At 47.7% G+C, this 22,473-nt stretch overlaps 1 protein-coding gene across 1 annotated transcript in view; it reads right to left on the reverse strand.

Moving 5' to 3' along the window:
• Nucleotides 1-20,691, reverse strand: part of PER3 (period circadian regulator 3) — a 69,204-nt gene extending 48,513 nt beyond the window's left edge. Inside the window, 10 exon segments of the mRNA XM_049618173.1 lie at nucleotides 3,031-3,187; nucleotides 3,438-3,528; nucleotides 3,530-3,545; nucleotides 5,109-5,187; nucleotides 6,956-7,098; nucleotides 10,928-10,976; nucleotides 16,421-16,622; nucleotides 18,070-18,185; nucleotides 19,525-19,670; nucleotides 20,093-20,691. Coding sequence (XP_049474130.1) covers nucleotides 3,031-3,187; nucleotides 3,438-3,528; nucleotides 3,530-3,545; nucleotides 5,109-5,187; nucleotides 6,956-7,098; nucleotides 10,928-10,976; nucleotides 16,421-16,622; nucleotides 18,070-18,185; nucleotides 19,525-19,670; nucleotides 20,093-20,271 — 1,178 coding nt within the window. The 5' untranslated portion in view covers nucleotides 20,272-20,691.
• Between the last annotated feature and the right edge of the window lie 1,782 nt (nucleotides 20,692-22,473).

Genomic DNA, 22,473 nt, shown 5'->3' on the forward strand with positions numbered 1-22,473 from the left:
CCCGGCAACGTCGACTCCCTTGGTGCACAGACTGTGGATGGTGCCAACCAATGCCTATCAGCACAGCATCGCGCTTGTGGTACGTAAATGGCAAACCATACTGGAACGCACAGCCTGGCGCACTGTATGCGACACTCCATTGGTCTGTGGCCTGTGCCTCCCACTGCCACACGAGCACTGTGGGGTGAGGCTCTCTGGTTGATTTTGTTCACCTCTCCAGTGCCTCCAACAGTGCCTGGCATGTACAAGCAGGAATACGTCAGTGAAGGGGCAGGTTGGTTGAATAAAGTACATCTGATTTGTGATCAATGCATCTGTCCACTGTGAGCTTGAATACCTTCCAAAAATGTTCGGGTTTTATTTTCCAAGTGAAATTCCGAAATGGAAATAGGGCAGACTGCTTTGTATTATGAGATTTACGTATTCCTGTTGGTGAAACTTTCTACAAAGGGAAGTTGTATGTTCAATCACTGATCATGTAACTCAAGACGATTAATGTGGAGGCTGCAGAGACAGGGCCTTTGTGGGGCAGCGGCAAATGCCGGGCAGCACCAGGGACGGAAGGAAGGCGCACGAGGAGTCAGGGAGAAAACCTGGTTCTCGTCTGCACTTTGCAACTTCCTCCCCTCAGTGACCTCTGCCAGGGTTATTCTTTTGCAGAACACGGATTTTAAGTGTAGAATGAGAGGAAACAGCACGTAACCTGCCTGCCCACAGACAGTTAGGGTCCCTGCTAACTATCCACTTCCTGCTTCAACTGCCACACTCTCCAAAGCTCTGCTCACAGGTGACCGTGCCACCTCCATGTCCTGGCTCTCCTGCTACGCTAGGGGCCCTGTGATGGTAGAGGGGACGTCTGTCTGGTTTACCATCTCGTTCTCAGGGTCTAGCATGATGTCTGACACAGCCAGGGATCCCTAAGCACTTGTTAAAATCATTTTATAAACACTATGGACAATTACCTTACAATCATATTACAAGATTAATACTTACTAGACTCTGAATACTTCTCGTACATAATTCTGAAAACTGAGATGCAGACACAGGTATAATTTTTTTTTTTTAAATCTGCAGACATGGGGAGCACTTGGATATCAGTTAATAATAAAAAAAACTGAAAGGACACTTGGGGCATCTGGGACGTGGCTCTGGCACTGACAGGGAGGGTACGCAGACCAGTAGACAGACAGACGTCTCATGAAAGCAATCATACCTGCCCTGGGGTTTCTCACAGTCATACTAAGCAGCCACCTGCTTATTTTCATTTTCCTGCAGGTTTTCCTACCGGAAAAAAAATGTCCTTTCTGACCAACGTGAATAACACTGGGCGGTCATATTTCTTATCCTAATTATTACACTAGTTCCCTAGCACAAATTTGGTCTCATGAGTTAGGGCGGCACGGAGCCCACTTCTCTGCTTAGGGTTCCAGATCTGCTCCGCTGAGGGCCGAACCCAGACGTACACCGACACAGGAGGACCTTGGGACCTCTTCCCGCCGCGGCTAGGTGCCCTCTATTACAGTATGAAGACATGCCAAAGTAAGTCTTACCGGCAGACCTACTGCTCCCGGTTTTGCGCTCATGTGCACAAAGCTGTACGACAAATCACAGAAGACAGAATTAATTTCTCAATCTCAGCAGGATCCTGAAGAGTTAAGTATAATTTCCGTGTTTCAAAAACAAAGACTTCACAGTCTTTGTGAAGAGCCTACGGCCCAGTGAGAAACTTGCAGGTCAGTTTTAAATTTTAAACCAAAAAGTCAAGGGGCTCGGAGTATTTTAGGGGACAGGAATGGTGGGCCAGGTTGTTTCAGGTCCATTTCACAAGGTCCTGTCACACGGACAGGTGGCAGCCATGCTGGGCAGGAAAATAAAAACTAAAAAGCATCTAATTTTTAAAAAAATAAAGATTTGAGGGGCGCCAGGGTGGCTCAGTGGGTTAAGCGTCTGACTCGTGATTTAGGCTCAAGTCATGATCTCGCGGTTCGTGAGTTCAAGCCCCACATCAGGCTCTGTGCTGACAGTGCAGAGCCTGCTTGGGATCCTCTGTCTCCCCCTCTCTTTCTGCCCCTCCCCCCCACACACTCTCTCTCTTAAAATAAATAAACTTAAAAAAATAAAGATTTGATAAAATGGACACAAATAAGTGGAATTTGACAGCAGAAGCTGATACAAAAAGTTTTACACACTCAGTAAAGAGAACTTTAAAATTCAGAAGAGAAAAAAAACCAAACCCCTTATCTCCCCATTACCTTACACACAGCCAAAATCTGCACTTTAATGTATTACCTTTCTTCTTCTTTTTCCTGTTTTACAATGTTTGTGTGTCTTTTGAACATGTTATGACCATATGGCATCAGCAATTTTGTATGCTGCTTTTTAAGTCTAATCTATTATCAATTTCTCATGTTATATAATCTTTGCAAAAATTTGTATTGACCAATAATACAACATGTCAAATATTCCAGAACTTTCTTTTTTTTTTTTTTTTTTAATGTTTATTTATTTTTGAGACAGAGAGAGACAGAGCATGAACAGGGGAGGGTCAGAGAGAGAGGGAGACACAGAATCCGAAACAGGCTCCGGGCTCCGAGCTGTCAGCACAGAGCCCGACGCGGGGCTCGAACTCACGGAACGCGAGATCATGACCTGGGCTGAAGTCGGACGCTCAACCGACTGAGCCACCCAGGCGCCCCCAGAACTTTCTTAATGATGGGCATATAAGCTGCTCGAAGTCTGTCATTATGATTGAACAATGGTGCAAAAGATGTCTTTTCTTTATAAAGCTTTTCTGTATTTAGGCATGTTCCCTTAGACTGCTCCCATAAGGGAATCATGAGGTCAAAGTGGTAGAAATCTTTCAAGGCTCTTGACGCGTACTGCCACACTGTATTCCAAAAGCACTTTAAAAACATTCTGTGCTTTATTCGGTTTATGTGTCAATTGATTCAAAGGGTGTCAGTGGGTAGAAGAATATTATTTGGTAAAAAAAAAAGGCCTTCTATAAAACACCAACACTGATGGACTTACGTTCGAACTTTATGCCGACCGATGATGAAAGAAACCTTCTGGCTCCACAGGTTCACGAAGCTGGACCAGCTGCAGTCCAATATGATGTAATCTCCATTTTGGGTACGGAATCGAATGGGTGAGTGTTCAAAGGGAGGGTGACCTGCATACTTCAAGACTAAATAAGATAATACGAGATTAGAATTTATTTAATGCAGGTATTTATTGCAAATGGCTGTTCCCAGGCATTTAGTAAGGTTTTCAGAAATGTCCAAATAGAGAAGAAACTGTTTTGGCAGCTTCAACACACTGCTTACCTGTTGAAGGGTGAGCTGTAGTGATTAGACCGTAAGAGGAGCTCTAACATGAAATGAAATGGAGAGTCGGAGCAGATGAGCGGTTGCTCCTGTAAAGAAGCAGGCCCTCACCTTTTTGGTGTATGGCAACCATGAGAGAACGGTCTTCGGGGTGCACATACGCCAAGATGGATGTCTCCAGCAGATCCTGAGGTAGGTAACCCCAGCAGAGACACCGCTCTGGGGACACACACAGCACGGGCAGCATGTTACACGCAGCAAGCAATTTTCATACTTTATACGCTTTTAAAAATACTTTTTTACTTAATTCTAAATACGAAAGAAAAAACAGGTATGCGGAAGATGTCATTACCGCATTTATAAGAGCAAACCACCCGAGTGCCCACACTGGGGAAATGGTTACACAGTCTAAGAAATGCTGGTCATCGGACAGAGTGCATCAAAATCACCTGCGGAACTTGCTACAAGACGATTCACAGGCTCACTACAGGCTAAGTCAGGGCTGCTGGGGTAAGACCAGGAATCTGCATTTTTAGCAAGTTCCTCGGGGGTCTCTGATGCCCCCCTACTTAAAAAAAGTTTACAAAGATCACACCATAATGCAGAAAAATGTTTATGATGTCAAATGAATGGGGGGGCTACAAATTTACACGGCATGGTTAAGACTGTATATAAGCAATGTCGCCTAGAAGGTGATGACAGACAGACAACCGGCACGCAGAAACGTGGGCAGGATGCAGGTTCACGGGAAAGCTGTGAATTCAAACTCTTCAGGATGACTTAGGAAGACCTGACCCCATAAATGTTTTCTATGTGTACAAATGCACAAATACTTTCTCATGCAATAAATGTAAACCGTAAATATCTCCAGCTAAATGTTCTTACTTTCTACAGATGACATTATACAGAGTATTTCACTGTTATTGTTTAGTTTCAGGCTGTCTACTATTAAATAAGCCTATTTTCAGATGTTAAGATTTTTTAAAAATCAAAACGAGTAACTATCATAACCGTGCCAGCTTTTCTGACTCTTTTGCTCTACGCTTACGTGTGCCATGGTGCACCGATCCCCAGATTTTCACATTTCATGAATAAGTAAAATTTAAAAATAAATGTGGGGGAAAACAGAGGGTACTCATCAGGGGATAACAATGTTTATTTTTCCAAATCAATTTATTTAAAAAACAATAATAAGGAACAACTACTATCTACTATCACTCTTCTTTAAGACTCTTTTAATACCAAAAAAGTAGAAAGGACGTAAGTTCAAAATAAGTAATAATGTTTTAAATTAAATAAACTTACCTTTACCAAAAAAAAAAAACAAAACAAAAACACCTGTTCTTATTTTTCCTTTGTTTCCCCCCTCACTTCAGACTAATAAACATTTCATCAAAGCCTGGTTGGGGAAGCCCTTGTCTGGTGGAAATCACATTGGCACAGGAAGTAGGAGGCCAGAGTTTTGGTCCCATTTCAAACACATCACATACTATGTGGCCAGGTTCATTGTCCTCTTGTGTGAAATGGAACAATAATTAAGTCCTGACTTACCTAAAGCAGACTATTGTGAAATCAAACATAAATCTGAAATCAAATTTAAATCTGAGAAGTAGAATATGCAAACTACTTATATTAAAAATAAACTGCAAACTAACAGAAATCAAATGGGCAATGGATAGATGTCTGTTACATAATGTAGAAGTATGTAAACATAATGTAAACGTTCTCATATTTTTCTCTATTTTCAAAACAAATGTCTTTCAGGCCTAAAGAAGTACTTACCTTTCATCTATTTCAAGAAAAACACACCCTGGGGTGTGTGTTGTGGTAAAAATTCTTTTATCCATCGGGATTCGAGGAGCTATGAAAAACAGAAAGACTCACCTAAAGGCAAATATCTAATTAGTCATTTACTTAACTAACCATTTACATTAAAAAGGAAACAATATCTCTATATGAAATGATAGAAATGTCACTTAGGGCACCTGGCTTTCAAGTAGCCAAAGCTATGGTTAAATTATAATTTTCATTAACTCCATTTTAATTAAGTCAAAATGCAAAATGCCTAACAAAGTTAATTTAATTTTCTTTCTTTTTGAGCCCAATGCAGGGCTCAAACTCATGACCCTGAGATCAAAACCTGAGCTGAGATGAAGAATCAGAAGCTTAACTGACTGAGCCACTCAGGTGCCCCTGAAGTTAATTTAATTTTTTATTTTTTTTAATGTTTATTCATTTTTGAGAGACAGAGCATGAGTGGGGGAGGGGCAGAGAGCAAGGGAGACACAGAATCCGAAGCAGGCTCCAGGCTCTGAGCTGTCAGCACAGAGCCCGACGCGGGGCTTAAACGCACAAACCGTGAGATCAGGATCTGAGCCCAAGTTGAATGCTCAACTGACTGAGCCACCCAGGCGCCCTCCTAAAGTTAATTTTAAGTAATTTGTGTACATGAAAAGCTTACTCACCACAAAGAATCCAACAGTCAGAGCAAGGGGAAATTAAAGGTCAGGACTAGAAAGCGTGGTTGTATTTGGTGGTTGTGTGTAACTGAGCACCCTGGATTTGGTGTCGGCGTGATTCGGAGATTTCAAATCTATGTAATATAATTGGTGTGGCCAATTCTGCTGTAATTCATTTTGCAAGTGGAGTGATTTGAAATCACGCACAATTTCATTTGCAAGACACGAGAGGTGAACGGAGTCACCCACAAATACACAAACACACGCACACCCCGCAAACACCTATGGCTACCTCTGTGCGCTGCGTGTTACGAGCCATGCCCGTCCACGTCCGACTTCAGACAACCTTCCTTCCACCCCCCTCCTTCCACAGTAACTCAGGAGCCACGGCAGGTGCCAACACCCACAGCCACAAGCCACCGAGGGGCTTTTTCAGGGTGAGGTGCCATATTTACTGCAGCGACTGTGTATTTCTTAACCATTTAATGTGTAAAACCATTACTGTTTTTATTAGATTCGTGTCTTTTTAATGTGCAGTTAAGTGTTTTGAGTGTTGTGCCCCTAAAACCCATTTTTCCCATAAGCCCTGTGGTTTTGTGCGTGTGTGTTTGGGGTTTATTTTGCACAGGACAGTAATTTTTAAGGAAGCAGATGTCAGGTTACAGCAGAACGGACTGTAATTGCAAATAATAAATGTAAGCTACTTCCGTACTAATGCATGAATTTAGAAATGTAGTTCTGCCATCCGAAGATATAAACTATAGTTTTTACTCAAGGGATTTCAAAACACTTAAAAAACACAAATTCATTTTTGTGATGTTTCTGTGCCACACTTTCTATGCTATTTCACACAGGGCAGAAGCAAAAGGCCATAGGACAGTCCCCAGTACAGAAAGGGTCAGAGGATCACGTATCTGTGGCCAAGTCTGTGCTTAGACCCTTGGGCCGTGCTGCTGCCTTGAAGGAGACAAGCACGCAAGAAGTCAAGGGTAGCAAATACACATCAGGGAAGATCTGCTATATGCTACAGATGCCCACAGAGTTCGGGGCCAAGCTGAAGCCTTGAGAGCTCTTTTCTGGTTCCACAGCTCAGTAAACAGGCTTTCAAGTGTTCCCACCTGATGTGCTGACAGGTTAGGTCTGATCTAAAAGCAGACACTCCGGACTCACCTTCATAACCAGAGCGAACTTTCTCCACCAGGGTGAGACAGCACGACTCAGGTTCCCGCTGGGTAGAGACATGTACGCGCATCAAATAGGGAATAATCCGGAATGGGTAGTAACGCTTCTCTTGCTCTCTGACTTCGCCTCCACTGAAAAGAATAAAAATGATGAGTGCTGTCCTCATGCATTCAATTAGCCCAACGTGAAACCAGGCAGGAGAAATGTCTTATTGGTAATTTCTGAGAGAGACAGATCAAGTCTAAAATGTTTAAACGTGTTTATTTTAAAGAGAAGAGAAACATTAGTTTATATTTTCAATACCCAAAGGCAATTATACTTATTCATTATTCAGAGATAAAGAGGTCTTATGGAAAGCTGCCCGCCTGGGTGGCTCAGTGGGTTAAGCATCTGACTTTTGGTTTTAGCTCAGGTCATGATCTCGTGGTTTGTTGAGTTCAAGCCCCACATCAGGTTCTGCGCTGACAGTGTGGCACCTCTGTCTCTCTCTCTCTCTCTCTCTTCTTCTCTCTGCCCCTCCCCAGCTCTCTTTCTCTCAAAATAAAATAAACTTATATAAAAAAAAAAGAGGCTTTATGGAGAACCAGTTTAGTGAGTTAAAACTGGAACCGGCCATCCTGCGACTTTCCTTCTGACCACCAAACCCTAACTTCCCAATGTGACTTTCCGCTTCTTCCAAGAGGGACAGGTGTAACTACCTATCTTACCTCATGCGTCTAAACCAAGTACCACATGACAGAAAACGGGGCTCCTTGTGATCGTGCCCCCAAAGCCAGTTCTTCACCGTCCCTTCCTCTATCTCTCAGGGGACTGACTCAGTCTTACTGCTTCAGCCACACCTGATGGGCGCAGGGCCCTGTGTGCGGGTGAACACTCCTTACGTGCCTGCCTGAGCCGGAAAGCAGGGCTGCAACCTGCTGGCCAAGCCCCAGCCCCCGCTGCGGGGCACCTCCCTGGGTCGGGGCGGCTCGACTCCAAGACTGTCACCCTGTTTCACAGCTCCAGCTGCCCAGAGGACACTTCTCCTTGGATACGACGGTCCCCTTAGTGTCCATGTGCCCACAACTGAATTCATACTCCCTTGTTTCCACCAGTCACATCCCCTCTCCCACCGTCGTTGACATAGGTGTCAAACAGTCTGTAGTGGCCTAGAAGCTCCACGTCCGTCCGTGGCCACGTGCACACGCACTCCCACCCCCACCTCGCTCACTCGCCTCTCTGCAGACTCCGGCACCTCCACCAGTGCCCCCACTCTCCACCATGAACCCACATCCGCCACTGAGACGAGGGTGGCCTTCCCTGGACCCTGAGCCACGAGCTGAGCCTGTGTCTCCCGCTCCCTCCGACTTCTGTGTGTGCATCTCCCAGGCCCACCCCGCCATGGGGTTTGCGATGCCCTGTGTGCGCAGGCGACCCGAGTCCCTGTCTCCAGCCCGGAATTCTCCTGCAACTCCAGACTCACGGACCCACGCCTGCTCAACACCACGAGTAGATTCCCAACAGGTAAGGCGAACCTAACTTGTACTCTTGCCCTCTGCTCCAGGAAGCTGCCTTCCTAGTCTCCTCTGCCCCCGCACACGGCGACTGGAGCCAAAGACTCTTGCGCCACCTCGACTCAGCCTCTATTTCACACCCCAACCTCGTCCGTGGATAAACTCCAGTAACCCTCCCATACAAATCCATCCACGATATCCAAGACACTTCCGCATCCCCTCCCCCTGTGCACCTGCTGCCTGTCGCGCCCACGCCATCCCCAGCACAGCGCCCAACGCGGTCCTTTTTTAACACCAATTACCAATTGCCATCCTTCTGGAAGATGAAACTGAGAAGGCCTAGAAGCCATGATAAGCCTAGCCACCTCCCCGCCCCCCACCGTGCAGAGTTGGCCTCCGGATGGTGATGCCGCTTCCCAGCACGAGGAGTGAGGGATCCTTGGAGAAACAACTGACTCCATGTCTGAGGCAGGAAATGTCTGGGAAGAGGCTGGGTGGGACATCATCCCTGAAGCCAAGGAGGCTGTCACCGACCACAGGGGCGCCCTCACACGGCCCCAGAGCTAACCCGAAGGGGCTCCGGCTGGCCACAGACGGGACAATTTGAGCACCACAGACATTAATGGGAACCTTATCTTTTAGATCCCGTTCTGAGATGCCAATGGAGGAAATGATGCACGATCTGAGATGCTGCTTCAGAATCATGGGGAGGGCGGGCTGAGGAGCAGGTGGTGGCAGAGGTGACAGACCACTGGCCGTGGGTTAAAGTTATCGAGGCGGAATGGTAAGTGCGTACCAGTCCACCGTCCTTTCTCCTCTACTTCCCTTTATTTTGCAAATTCCAAAACTAAAGTTTTCAAATAAATGATAGACCTGAACAAAACGTTTCCTTCAGAAGTCAAAGCTCCCTGTTTCTTCCTGTCCTTCCTGCTCACCCCCTCCTGTGCTCCAGCAGCATTCGCTTCCTTGTCACTCCGCCCACAGGCCAAGCATGCTCCGCCCCAGGGCCTTTGCACTTATCTGGAACACCCTTCTCTCAGAGAGGTGTGGCTCACTCTCTCACCTCCTTCAGGCTCTGGCTCCAATCAGGCTTCTTGTTAGAGAAGATTCCTTGACCCCCCTGAGAACACTAGTAATCTCTGCACTGTCCAGAATTCCCTTACTCTCTTGCACTGTTCTACACGGAACTTACCGCCAGCTGACACATACACATGTACCTGTTTATTACTGGTACCCCCACACACAGAATGTAAGGTCCATGAGGGCAAGAACTTTGTACCTGTAGCCTCGCCTGGCTCAGAAAAGGCACACGGGTATGTTTACTAACAAAACAAACACAAACAGCACTTACTACATGGTAAGCACTGTTCTAAGCTCTTCGTAAGAACTCCTCTGTAAAGGCCTGAATGAACCAACACAGCCCTCCCTCCTGCACACCTTCCCCGGGGTATCGCTCCCCCAAGTACTGGAATACGATTAGCTCAAGTTCCCCCAACCCCACAGAGCGGCCGACTAACCCATTACAAGGCGTGTTCTCTTTAGTTTTCCACACGTCTGGAGCATTTAGGAACTTTAGTACTAATACTGGGAATCATAACATCGTTGAAACACATTTTCTTTTTGACAAAGTAACATGAACAAATTATAGTAAAAGTCACCAATGACTCCTACCAGAAATCAACTACGATTAAAATTTTGGTCTGTTTTCTTCTGGTTCACTATGTCTGGACCTTTTAAATCCTTCCCTTGAACAGATCTATCTTACTTCCTTTAAAGTTATTGAAAATTTCAAAAACTCGGGGCGCCTGACTGGCTCAGTCGGTACAGCATGTGACTCCTGATCCCAGGGTTGTGAGTTCAAGCCCCACATGAGGCACAGAAATTTCAAAAATTAATTTTAAATGTGACCAAAGGACAAAAAGCAACAAAACAAAACCAAAAACAAAAAACAAAAGAACCTAAAACAATGGCCATTTGACAGTTAACTTACCATCCAGTGGTTGAGAGAGAGAGAGAGAAAGAGAGAGAGAGAGAGAGACAATGCCCCTCCCTGCATCACTGGCTAACAAGAATCTCTTTGCCCTTTTTCCTGATTGCATTTTTATGTAGGTAGGCATTTTGTGAATGTATGTCTCTTCCCAATCAAAATACAAACTTCTTGGGGTGCCTGGATAGCTCAGCTGGTTAAGCATCTGACTCTTGATTTTGGCTCCGGTCATGATCTCAGGGTTGTGAGATCGAGCCCCGTGTTGAGTTCTGTGCTCGGCATGGAGCCTGCTGAGTTAGGATTCTCTCTCTCTCCCTCTCCCCCACTTGCTCTCTCTCTCTCACACTAAAAAAATAAACAAAATACAAACTTCTGATGGCAAGATCGGAGTCCTAGATGAATCCGGAAGAATCTAAAAAGTACCAAATAAAATCAGAACATAACCCACCATTCCTGGCCCCCACAAGCCCCAAGACTTACCGGATCCTGCAGAAAAAGGATTTCACCGGAGCGAATTTGTACTGAGATGCTGCGGGAAATAAAGACAAAGTGTTACTCACCCCCTCCCAGAGCAACAGGGCAGAGCAGCCCCTCCTCGGTGAGACAAACTTGAACTATCCCCAGACAATAAATGATTCTTTCAAAGGAGATACTCTTGGGGCTCCTGGTGGCTCAGTTGATTGAGTGTCCGACTTCGGCTGAGGTTGTGATTTCAGAGTTTGTGAGTTCGAGCCCCGCATCCGGCTCACTGCTCTCAGTGCAGAGCCTGCTTTGGATCCTCTGTCCCCCTCTCCCTCTGCCCCTCCCATGTTCACGCACGCTCTTTCCCTCTCTCAAAAATAAATAAACATTATAAAAAAAACAACAACAAAGGAGGAGCTACTCTTGAGATGTAGTCACATCCAGGATCTTCCAGGGGCTTTCCTATTCTAGCAGTGGCTCTCAGACCGAGGGCACTGGACTGAGGTCTGTCCCTTACTGCTTCCCGTGGTCCATCCTCTATCGCTGAAACTGCCCGTGCTCATCTCTCCGATATCACTGCAATAATCCGGTGACACATTTACTTTGGTGATAAAACTCTATTTCACTGGAATAGTCTGGACACACCTCACGGATTGTCGACGTCGACAACTTCCGGCATTTAGGTGTGGTGTATGACACATACATGTCTTTCACTTGTTTCTTGCCTGGAATAAAGTCCCCCAAGTCGGGGCCCTGGGCCAAGTGGTACGATCATCTGCCTCTCACTGTGTACTGTCCCACTGACAGTACACAATTTTATTGCTTTCTGCATGAATTTTATTGGTTTGTGAAGTGGTAGTGCAGCAGCGTTTAAGTTTGCCTCGATCGGGGGGCTGAACCTTCTCCCCGGTGTTTGCTGACTATTTACGTCTCCTCTGCTTACAGCTCCTTAAATCTATCTTTTGGACATTCGCTCACTGGGGTGAAAAGTCCTGGGGCGCCTGGGTGGCTCAGTCGGTTAAGCCTCCGACTTCAGCTCAGGTCACGATCTCATAGTCCGTGAGTTTGAGCCCCGCGTCGGGCTCTGTGCTGACGGCTCAGAGCCTGGAGCCTGTTTCAGATTCTGTGTCTCCCTCTCTCTGACCACCCCTCCCACCCCGTTCATGCTCTGTCTCTTCCTGTCTCAAAAATAAATAAAAATGTTAAAAAAAAATTTTTTTTAAAATAAAAAAAAAGTCCTTAGTCATAGGAACAGAGGAAATGCTTAAAACCAAGATGTTTTAAAAAGATACACTGAAGGAGCACACACAGTGAGAGCTCTAAAGAACCAAAATACTGGGACTCCTGGGTGGCTCAGTCGGTTGAGCATTCAACTCTTGATTTCAGCTCAGGTTGTGATCCCGGGGTCGCGGGTTCCAGCCCTGCGCTGGGCTCCATGCTGAGTGTAGAGCCTGCTTAGGATTCTCTCCCTTTCCCTCTCCCTCTTCTCCCCTTGTGCTCCTTCTCTCTTCTCGAAAAAAGAGAGAGAGAGGAAACCAAAATACGGAAAATGGTCCAGATCTTTGCACTTCTGAGCAGAAGAATACAGGAAGAGTCAGAAAATGGGCTTTTGAATGATCAATGAAAATGTACTTGATTAAAAATACACACACACACACAAACTCCTTTTAAAAAGGCACAGATGAGAGGCGCCTGGGTGGCTCAGTCGGTTAAGCGTCCGACTTCAGCTCAGGTCATGATCTTACACTCTGTGAGTTCAAGCCCCACGTCGGGCTCTGTGCTGACAGCTCGGAGCCTGGAGTCTGCTTCGGATTCTGTGACTCCTCTCTCTGCCCCTCTGCCTCTCACTCTGTCTCTCTTTCAAAAATAAATAAACATTAAAAAAATTTAAAAAAAAAATAAAAATAAAAAGGCACGGATGATCAAAGTATTAGAATTCAGAAAACTATGAAAGTTCCAGTCCCGGAATTCTGAAACCAGAACACTGTTCTCACAGCACGTCTGTGAGAAAGAACGAGAGCGGGGGCTGACCGGGTAGGTTTACTGAATTAATTCCTCTGAGACATGTTAACGATCCTACCACAGAAACTACCTTATAGCAAAGGCTCGGGTGAACTTATGGAGAAATTACAGCAAGATAAGCATGTTTCAAAAGCATCCTCGATTTTTTTGAGATGATTTCTGTGAACAGGACTCATTCCTTAATGCCACTTTCGAATGCCCATTTTTGTGTGATTACAGATCTCATTTTATTTTTAATGTTTTATTTATTTGACAGAGATGGAGTGCAAGCGGGTGGGGGGGGCAGGGGGGGTGGATAGAGAGGGGGAGAGAGAGAGAGAGAGAGAGAGAGAGAGAGAGAGAGAGAATCCCAAGCAGACTCCACACTGTCAGCCTGGAGCCTGATGTGGGGGCTCAATCTTACGACCATGAACTGGACCAAAATCAGGAGTCGGGACACTTGACTGAGCCACCTAGGCACACCCCCAGATCTCCTGTTTTAAAGTTACATGGGGCGCCTAGGTGGCTCAGTCGGTTAAGCGTCTGACTTCAGCTCAGGTCACGATCTCACGGTCCGTGAGTTCAAGCCCAGCGTCGGGCTTTGGGTTGATGGCTCAGAGCCTGGAGCCTGCTTCTGATTCTGTGTCTCCCTCTCTCTCTGCCCCTCCCCCATTCATGCTCTGTGTCTGTCTCAAAAATAAACGTTAAAAAAATTTTTTTTTAAATAAATAAATAAAGTTACAGCCACAGGGACTCGGTAGTCAGGAGGGGCAGTGGTTCAGAGCACAGACTCTGGATTCACACCACCAAGGAGAAACGTGGCCCCACGCTTACTGGCAGGGTGACCTCAGGTGAGTCACTTAGCTCTGTGCCTCAATGACCGTAGTGGCCAAGAAGGGGAGCAGCTCCCGGCGTCAGGGGACGGAACTGACCACAGGCCACAGCTGCTGTCCCCGGGGCCCCGTATCTGATGTCCGCTCCCAGCCAGCGCCTGCACACAGAGCAAGACCGGGGCAGGACCAGTCCACGGAGACGCACGGGTCCTCTGGCGTGTGCCTGTGGCCTGGACTTGCCTTTGACTGCCTGGCCAAGCCTCCTCCTCCCCAGTCCTTGTTCCTGCTCTTTCCACGCGCGTCAGAGGAGCGCTGTGGGCTGAGGGCAGCGCCCCCCTCCTCCCACGCCCTCCCCCAGCGAGTCTCTTACACAGCTGACCCCACCCTGACGTTTGCTTTCCAGCAGACCCAAACTAACACAGTTAGCTTACCTGTCAAGTGAGGACCATGACCTTGTCTACACCTCATAAGGTTTTTGTGGAGATTAAATTAGTTAACCCACTGAAACATGAAGAAGAAGAGTCCCTTTCCATAGATGGTAGCAATGAGGATGATCCCCTCATGCTGCGGAACATTCCAAATACCTGCTGCCTTCCCCACCATGGGCGAGCTCGCGTCTGCGTCAGTTAACAGGCTCCCAGGAAACTAGCATTTCACGGGGAGAAGCTAGCCGGCCTCCACAGTTCACAAACGGACAGGACTCGATTTAAAGCTCAGACCACTGATTCTTTGCTTAAAATTCTTTACACACGGGAAATACTGGAACCCTACCGGAGGGCAGACTCATTTGCACTACGTATATGGAACACCAGGCACCTGAACGTAACCGCATTCTCTAGGGGTCACGTAGGACACAGCCCGACTATAGGATCTCAGGTAGTAGATGTGAGCCCGTTATCACTTCCACACCTCGGCTGTCACAGTGAATTCTTGCTTTTGGAAGCGTGCGCTGAAGGAACAGTGGTCAGAGCCTTCTATGAGGGCCGCGCGACAAACCAAAGTGGGTATGTGCTCAGAGGCCAGGCCAAAAGCGGACGACGGCTGAGTTGATAGCTTCCTCTGTCCGCTTAACGTTCCAGGAGATCAGAGGGGGGGACAGGAGGCGGCAACACAGGCCCAGCCCGGAAATGGCTCAAGAAGGGTTGGAATCGCTGGGGTGTGTGAGGCAAAGCACCGTGTGGCTAGTCACTGAGATGGGCACCGTCTCTCCACGGAGGAAGCCAACTTTTAGATCCAAAAGACGATTTCAGGGCATATTTGTTTTCACACGGAGGGGAAATATCACAGCAGCAAGTATTATGCAAAGATAACACGGTTGAAAAGAACAGAGACTGGACAGGCCAGTTGGAGGAGCGGCATCGGGTAAGCGGGAGGACTGGCACACAGTGCCCTACACCTGCTCTGTTCACAGCTGTGTGTCAACACCCTGCATCCTCCCGGCCCACAGTGTTTGTTGAATACATGTTCGCGGAGTGGGCGAATGACCAATAAAAGCAGAGAAACAAAGGTGGACAATTAAAGGTTGAAAATACGTGTTCACGAAAGAGGAACAGAAATGAAATCCACATTTTCGAGTGACAGGAAATGAGGAAGACAGGTGTGCGTCCTGAAGCTTATACAAACTGTACACAAAAGATGGGGCAAAGGTCTGTCACTGGAAAAAGGAGCCTGTAAGTGCAAGACTGTTCTCCATTAGACCACGTATGCACTAAAAAATAGGAATGGGCACAGAGTCCTAGATTTGCAAGATGAGAATGTTCTGGAGGTGAGTTTCACAACCATGCCAACGTACCTAATGCCATGAAACTGTACACTTAAAATTGGTAAAATGGTAAATTTTGCTATTTTTTTTTTACCATAATAAATCAGATTTAAATTAAAAAAATAGAGAAAAAGGCTTGGAATCAAGAGGAAAAAGTTGATCTATATACCACGCTTTGAGATACACTAACAAAGGATATGAAATAAGTAATAACGGGTGGCTGTAAAAAGAAGTAACGACTTATTTTAAAAAGCACACAGGACTGAATGCCACAGAGAAAACTGTGAACAGGCATCCCAGGTTCAGGAAAATAAGCATGTCAGAAGGAAAACAAAGCAATGAGATTTGTGAACTTTTAGGGGGAAGCAAAGCTAGAATGGGAGCCGACCATGAGAAGTTTATCTCCAAACAAAGCAAAGAAATAATGAAGTCAATTTAAGAGAAAAAAAATTTAATTTTATTAACTTAGAGGGAACAGAGTCTTCATAACAATAACCTGGTATTGAGTTACGCAGGCTATCACACCATGTGTATGATATATAACCTACGTAGTTAATCAACTTGACTAAATGACAGCATATTGATTGGAACTTTTTGTCAAGAGAAGCATTTAAAGTGCTGTTTTCGTCACATTGACTTTTTATTTACTTTTTAATTTTTTTTTAAGTTTTACTTATTTTTAGTAATCCCTATGCCTAACGTGGGCCTTGAACTCACGACCCTGAGATTAAGAGTTGTGTGCTCCTCTGACAGAGTCAGCCAGGCACTCCACATTCTGACTTTTTAACATAAAGAGGTAAGAAAAACCATACAGTTTGCAGATTCAAAATAATGTGTCAATTTTGGTCCTATCTCTCAAAGAATGAAACTGATCTTTACGAGGCAAGATAAACATCTGAGCATCGGTCCCGTTACCTCTTCGGGTCCAGCTGTTCCAGAAGGGAAGCTGAGCGTGGACAGTGTGTGCACAGAACACCCTCACATCTTGAGGGGCGAGCAGTTCAACAAAGTGCGAGGACTCCAAGAAACCCTTCTTACAGTTCAGGATCGAAGTGGCCTGTTCAGAAACGTGCACTAACCTTCCAGACAGAAATGAAAACACTGCCACAAAGGTATCCTATAACAAACATTGGGGATGAATGCCAACACTGAGATCCTTACGGCAATATTCCCTGAAAGGTAAACTTCTAGACTTCTAACGTGATCAAAAGCTTAAAACACGCACACATGTCCCACAATGGCCGTGTAATTCTCCAATATACAGCTTAACCATCACCGTAGAACCTGCATTTTACCTCCTGAAGGTCTGATTTCTATACCAAAGGATACACCAGCTCCTCCCATATCTATAAGCATGCATGTGGCACGTCTGCTTCTGATTCCTTCTCGTTTGCAAACCAAGGGGACTGTCCTCTCTTCACCAACAGAGAACTCTAGGCTTTAGGACCAGGCTCGAGACTCCCCTCCCTGAGACACCGTCAGTACAGAAGAATAACTTCTGATTTGTCCCATCGGACATGTGGAACGTTCATAACGGGCCACGGTTTGTGTCTGCGATTCCAGCACCGGCATGCCTTCCTGTCTGGCTTTATTTTGGAGATCTTAAAGGGGAAATGTTTTCTTAAACTTTTCAGTGTGTCTCACATCTCGGCCACACCCGCAGCAGTACCATAAACACCTCGGTCAGTGAAACAAAAGCTACTGTGGTTTTAGCACAGCTCATGTTCTGACAGGACAAAATCGTTACGTTACAATCACGCTGAAGTCTAAACATGACTTGAATTAAAAATTAAGTAATCTCGGGGCGCCTGGGTGGCGCAGTCGGTTAAGTGTCCGACTTCAGCTCAGGTCACGATCTCGCGGTCCGTGAGTTCGAGCCCCGCGTCAGGCTCTGGGCTGATGGCTCGGAGCCTGGAGCCTGTTTCCGATTCTGTGTCTCCCTCTCTCTCTGCCCCTCCCTCGTTCACGCTCTGTCTCTCTCTGTCCCAAAAATAAATAAAAAAACGTTGAAAAAATTAAAAAAAAAAAAAAATTAAGTAATCTCCATCGCGTCAGTAAAGGGTGCGGTTGAATTACTCAGTCAACATGAAGAGATTCAAAACAGATACACTAAATGTCTCTTCCAAAACGTTACCCAAAAAATGACAGCATATCAACTCACCTGTTCTATAAAATCCAGCTGTTAACAACTTAAAGTAGTAGGTACTGGAACTAAGAATGTTACAAATACAAATTAACAATTCGGGGCTTAGAATAAAATGAGGGCAACCGCTCTGCAGTTTATTTTTTTTCCTCTTAATTCCAGAAAACTCAGGGAAGCTCGGGATGTTGGGGCACCTGAGAACCAAAGCACAGAGAACCACCGCTCGCGTGCTGCCTCCTGGTTTTAGGTCCGTGCTCTGGCGAGGGCCATCATACTACACAACACCTCCATGGTAATTTGCTTCTAGCCTCAAATCGTGGTTTCTGCAACTCCCAAGTTATTAGGTTTAAAAATCTACATCTGGATAAAGTCGTTAGGAAAAATCACCCTGGTTGATACGGCAAAACTTGGGAATCCTTACTGTGTTTTTGGAGGCATGTTCTGAAGCAACCGTGCTCAGTTCCTCAAGACTGTACCTGGTCACATCTGCTCGAGGTGCTCCATCCGGACGGAGAATCTGGAAAAACTCACTGTTTGCTAAGAAACACAAGGAAATAAAGAGGCAGTCCAGTGACAACAGTATCTTCAGGAAGGAAGTTTCACTACCGTTCAAGTTGGCTCGTTTTTCAGGATGAGGACACCTCAGCGTGTTTTCCTCAAAACCACAGCATCATCTTGCACCTAAAATACTGACAGTTGTACAAACCTAAGCCTTGGAGTTTCAGGATTTTTTGCTGTTCCACATTGCGAGGAGCAGGACCCACTGAAGGTACTAAAACCGAAAATTTCGAACACATACACGTGACGTTTATGGCAGAAACATTACTTCAGTACTCAAGAACTGTGTGTCCTACACGAAGTCACAGAGATTTATGCTAATGAAAATGTGTACTTTATGAAATCCCTGGAAATGAAAAGTCAGAGATAAAAAGGAAAAGGTGTTTGTAATTGTTCATTTTTAATTTGGTAGATTCCTGATATATCATCAAGGCACCGGAACAGTATGTGGATGACAGCGAATGGGGAATTGCATTTTCTCAAATGTATTTTTTCCCCAATAACCTTAGAAGACAATGATTTTTTTTTTAATGTTTCACAGAAAGTAGTTTTAACTTTTATTTATTATTGCGCGACAGAGAGAGAGAGAGTGAGCATGGGAGGGGCAGAAAGGGGGGGGAGACACAGAATCTGAAGCAGGCTCCAGGCTCCGAGCTATCAGCACAGACAGAGCCTGACACAGGGCTCAAACCCACAAACCGCGAGAGCATGACCTGAGCCGAAGTCAGATGCTAGACCGACTGAGCCACCCAGGCACCCCAGAAGACAATGATTCTTTAAAAAGTGAGTCTTCAGGGGTGCCTGGGTGGCTCAGTCGGTTCAGCGTCCAACTTTGGCTCAAGTCATGGTTTCACGGTTTGAGGGTTCGAGCCCCACATCAGGCTCTGTGCTGACAGCTCGGAGCCTGGAGCCGGCTTCCGATGCTGTGTGTCTCCCTCTCTGCCCCTCCCCTGCTCATGCTCTGTCTCTCTCATTCTCTCAAAAATAAATTAACATTAAAAAACATGTTTTTTAAAGTGAGTCTTTAAAATGTGCCCAAGTGTACTCTCCTGCAGCAAATCACAAAATATGGCACGGGCACTAAATAGCAGTTCCTAAACCATTACACAAAAAAGGTTCCTTCTCCTGATGTTCCTAATTTGCACACCTACCACACTACTAGAATCAGTGTAGACTTCCTCCTCACCCATCCAGCACCATAAAAAGCTCAAAACATTTCAGGGACTAGAACCACACTGACAACTCTTCCTGCTCGGCTGAGGTTTACGAGCAAAATGATGTACTTGCACCACTGGACTTTCCCTCCGGCTCGTTTTACCTTGCACACTGTGTACACAACGAAGGGCATAGTTGAGGGCGTCTAGAGTGCTCGGCTTATTGGGTCTCTCTGATGGGAAATATTTTTTCATTTCTTGGACAACCATCATAAGCTCTTCGGAAACTCTGTTTCGATCTTGCCGTTCACTGGAAGATTAAAAAACAAAACTCGACTCACGCTTTGGATGACAAGAACAGCCAAAGTTAGTCCACTGCACAGCATGCGAGGTGCCCAGCAACTTTCTAAGTGCTCACCACGGATCAACTCATAGTTCATGGGTCTGTTTCTGGTTTGACAGGTGTGGGATCCCAGCCCAAGAAACAAGGGGTGATCATCAAACATTCTCTGTTCTTTCTCATTCCCACTTGAGCCCCCACTCCAGCTAAATCCTTAACCACTCCTTCCGTACGTGTGGTTCTCTTCGGGAATTCTTCAGTTTCCCAACGTATTTCATCCGGAGTTGTCCAGTATCCCCCTAAAGCTTCTCCTAGGCTCACAAACAAAGGAATACAAGGATTTCAGCCCTCCTTCCCCGAGGAACAACGACGCAAGAATCACGGTGTGTCACCTGTTGCTGCTCTCCGCGCGTGGGCTCTGCAGGTGATACTTCTGGCTCCACATATCCTCGTGTCCTTTCCCCAGGGCCTCAGGGTCGCAGGCCCGTGGTCCTTTAAGTTCCGGAGGCCCGGTCTCCCTGGAGTCCAGAGACTTATGGCTGGACCTTTCCAGATCTTCACAGGGGTCCATCTTTTGCGGGGCGGCCCTCAGTCCGTTGCCTGCCGCTCACTCTGCGGGCAGCGGCAGACCTGGATTCCTCATTTCTGCGCGTGCGGTCGCCGCAGGGAAAGCTCCAAGTCACCGGGAGCCGGCGGCCACCGACCCCGCTCACCTGGAGGAAGTCTTCTCTGCGGGGTCTCCATGCAGTCTCCGACGGCCCCGCTCCAGGAGGCAGCCTGGGGGCGACACAGGGCACGAGTGTCCAGGGAAACGGGCGGCCTGCTGCGGGAGCCGGACTGCAGGAGGCCCCTCGGCGCCGACGGCTCCGCAGAAACCGGACCCCGGCAGGGAAACTTCCCGCGCAAAGTTGCGGACCCCCAGGTTCCCGGCCCGGCACCGCCCGGCCGCCGGCCCAACGGCACAGGGCGGCCTCGGGGGAGACCTCCCGGCCCCGGCAGAGCACTCACCTGCTGCCGCAGCCGCTGCCGCCACCGCTCGCCCGGCGCGAGGCCGGGCCGCGAACCGTCCCGAGGCCCGCCGCGTGCCGGGTGGCCGCCGGCGCCGCGCCCCCTGCGCGCCACGTGACGAGGCCCCGCCCCCCAGCCGCGCGATTGGCCGCCGCGGCCAGCTGTGCGGGCCTCCATTGGCCCGGGGGCGGGGCCTCGGCCGGGGCGCCCGGGTTACATAACCCGAGGCGAGTGGGCGGGGAAAAGGTGCCGACGCCCTTTACGTAACGCCGGTGTTCGGGGGGGTGGGCGGTGCTCGGCCAATCCGGAAGGCGGGCGCGTAGGCAGCGGGGGCGGAGCCATCAGAGGGTGGAGCCCGGGCCGGGAGTGCCGAGCGCTCCGCCCCTTTCACGGCACCGGGGCGGGGAGGTGGGGTGGGAGGGAAAGAACAGCGGGGCGGCTGGAGCCAGCGCGGCAGGGATAGGGCGCTCGAGCCGCCAATCACGAGGGGGCGGGACCCGGGCGGGGTGGGCCGGCCTCCACGTGAGGGGCGGGTGTTCCGGCAGGCGGTCGGGCGCGCAGGTGGCCGAGGCGGCGCGGGCCCGGGTCGGGGACAGTCCTGGGGGGCGGGGCGGGCCCCACCCCCGGGCCCTACCCCCACCCCCACCCGGGCGCGGGTAGAAGGCTCTTGTCATCCGAGCCTTTTTCGCGCCTTCTCGGGTTCCCTTATTTGCGTTTTGCTCAGCCTTCCTGCTTTCTCGCCCTTCAGCTCTTGAGGCTTGGAGGACCCGGGCGGTAAAGCAGCCCTCCGGAAGATCAAAGCCGTTTTTCAGAAACGGAATTTTGACGACGGACTTCACACGTTGTCCCGGTCTTCTTTAAGTGACAGGTTGATTTGGCAACTGGGGGAGGACAAGTGTATGTAAAAAACACTGTCAGAAAAGGAAGGTGCAGAGAAACCCTTTTTAAAAATGCCAGTCTGATGGTTTTTTTAGAACGTGTGTTAACTCAGCCCAAGGGCAGAGCTCCGCCCCTCTCCAGTGCCTGGCACATCAAAAATCTTAAGTGTTTATTGGATGAATGAAAGGAATTGTATAGAAACGGGGGCGGGGAGTGAAGTGTGGCAATTGTTTATATCATGTATTGGATAATCCACCTCATTTTCCCAGATGATGGCAGATCTCACTGTCCTCTTGTGTTTTTGTCAAACTGCTTTCGAAAGCACATTTATTGAGTGGATTCTTTAGGCGGGGATGATTCCGGTCCCCGAGAACGCCTGGTGGCACAAGTCCCTGCCATTCAGGGCGCCTACATTTTATGAAGGCGTAAAACAGGAGCAAGTCCGTGGGGGTCAGAAAGTGGAAAATACTGTGTAGAACAGGAAACAAGCTAATGGGATGAAGTGTGGCTGGGACAGGGATGGAGGGTGAAGGAGGCAAGAGACACATTATCCTGGTGACTAGGGAAGCCTCTCTGAGAAGGTGAACTGAAACCTGAGTTTGTGTATGGGGGAGGGGGAGGGAGCAGAACGCACCTGCTGAAGCCCTGACAGCACGCGTGCTGTTAAGGAACAGAAAGGCAACATAGTTTGCCTGGAGAATAGACAGAGGGAGGAGGAATGGTGTGAGGGGAGGTCAGCAAGTTAGGAAGAGCCGGATTATAGTTCGGGAACACAACTTGGATTTTCTTCTAATGGTAGTGGGAAGGGGAGGATTTTAAGCAAAACAGTGATCTGTATCAACCAGAATGCCACACAGGAAGCAGGTAACAGGAAGCTGTTAATTAC

The sequence above is a fragment of the Panthera uncia genome, assembly GCF_023721935.1.
Source record: "Panthera uncia isolate 11264 chromosome C1 unlocalized genomic scaffold, Puncia_PCG_1.0 HiC_scaffold_4, whole genome shotgun sequence".
Classification (NCBI taxonomy): Eukaryota; Metazoa; Chordata; class Mammalia; order Carnivora; family Felidae; genus Panthera; species Panthera uncia.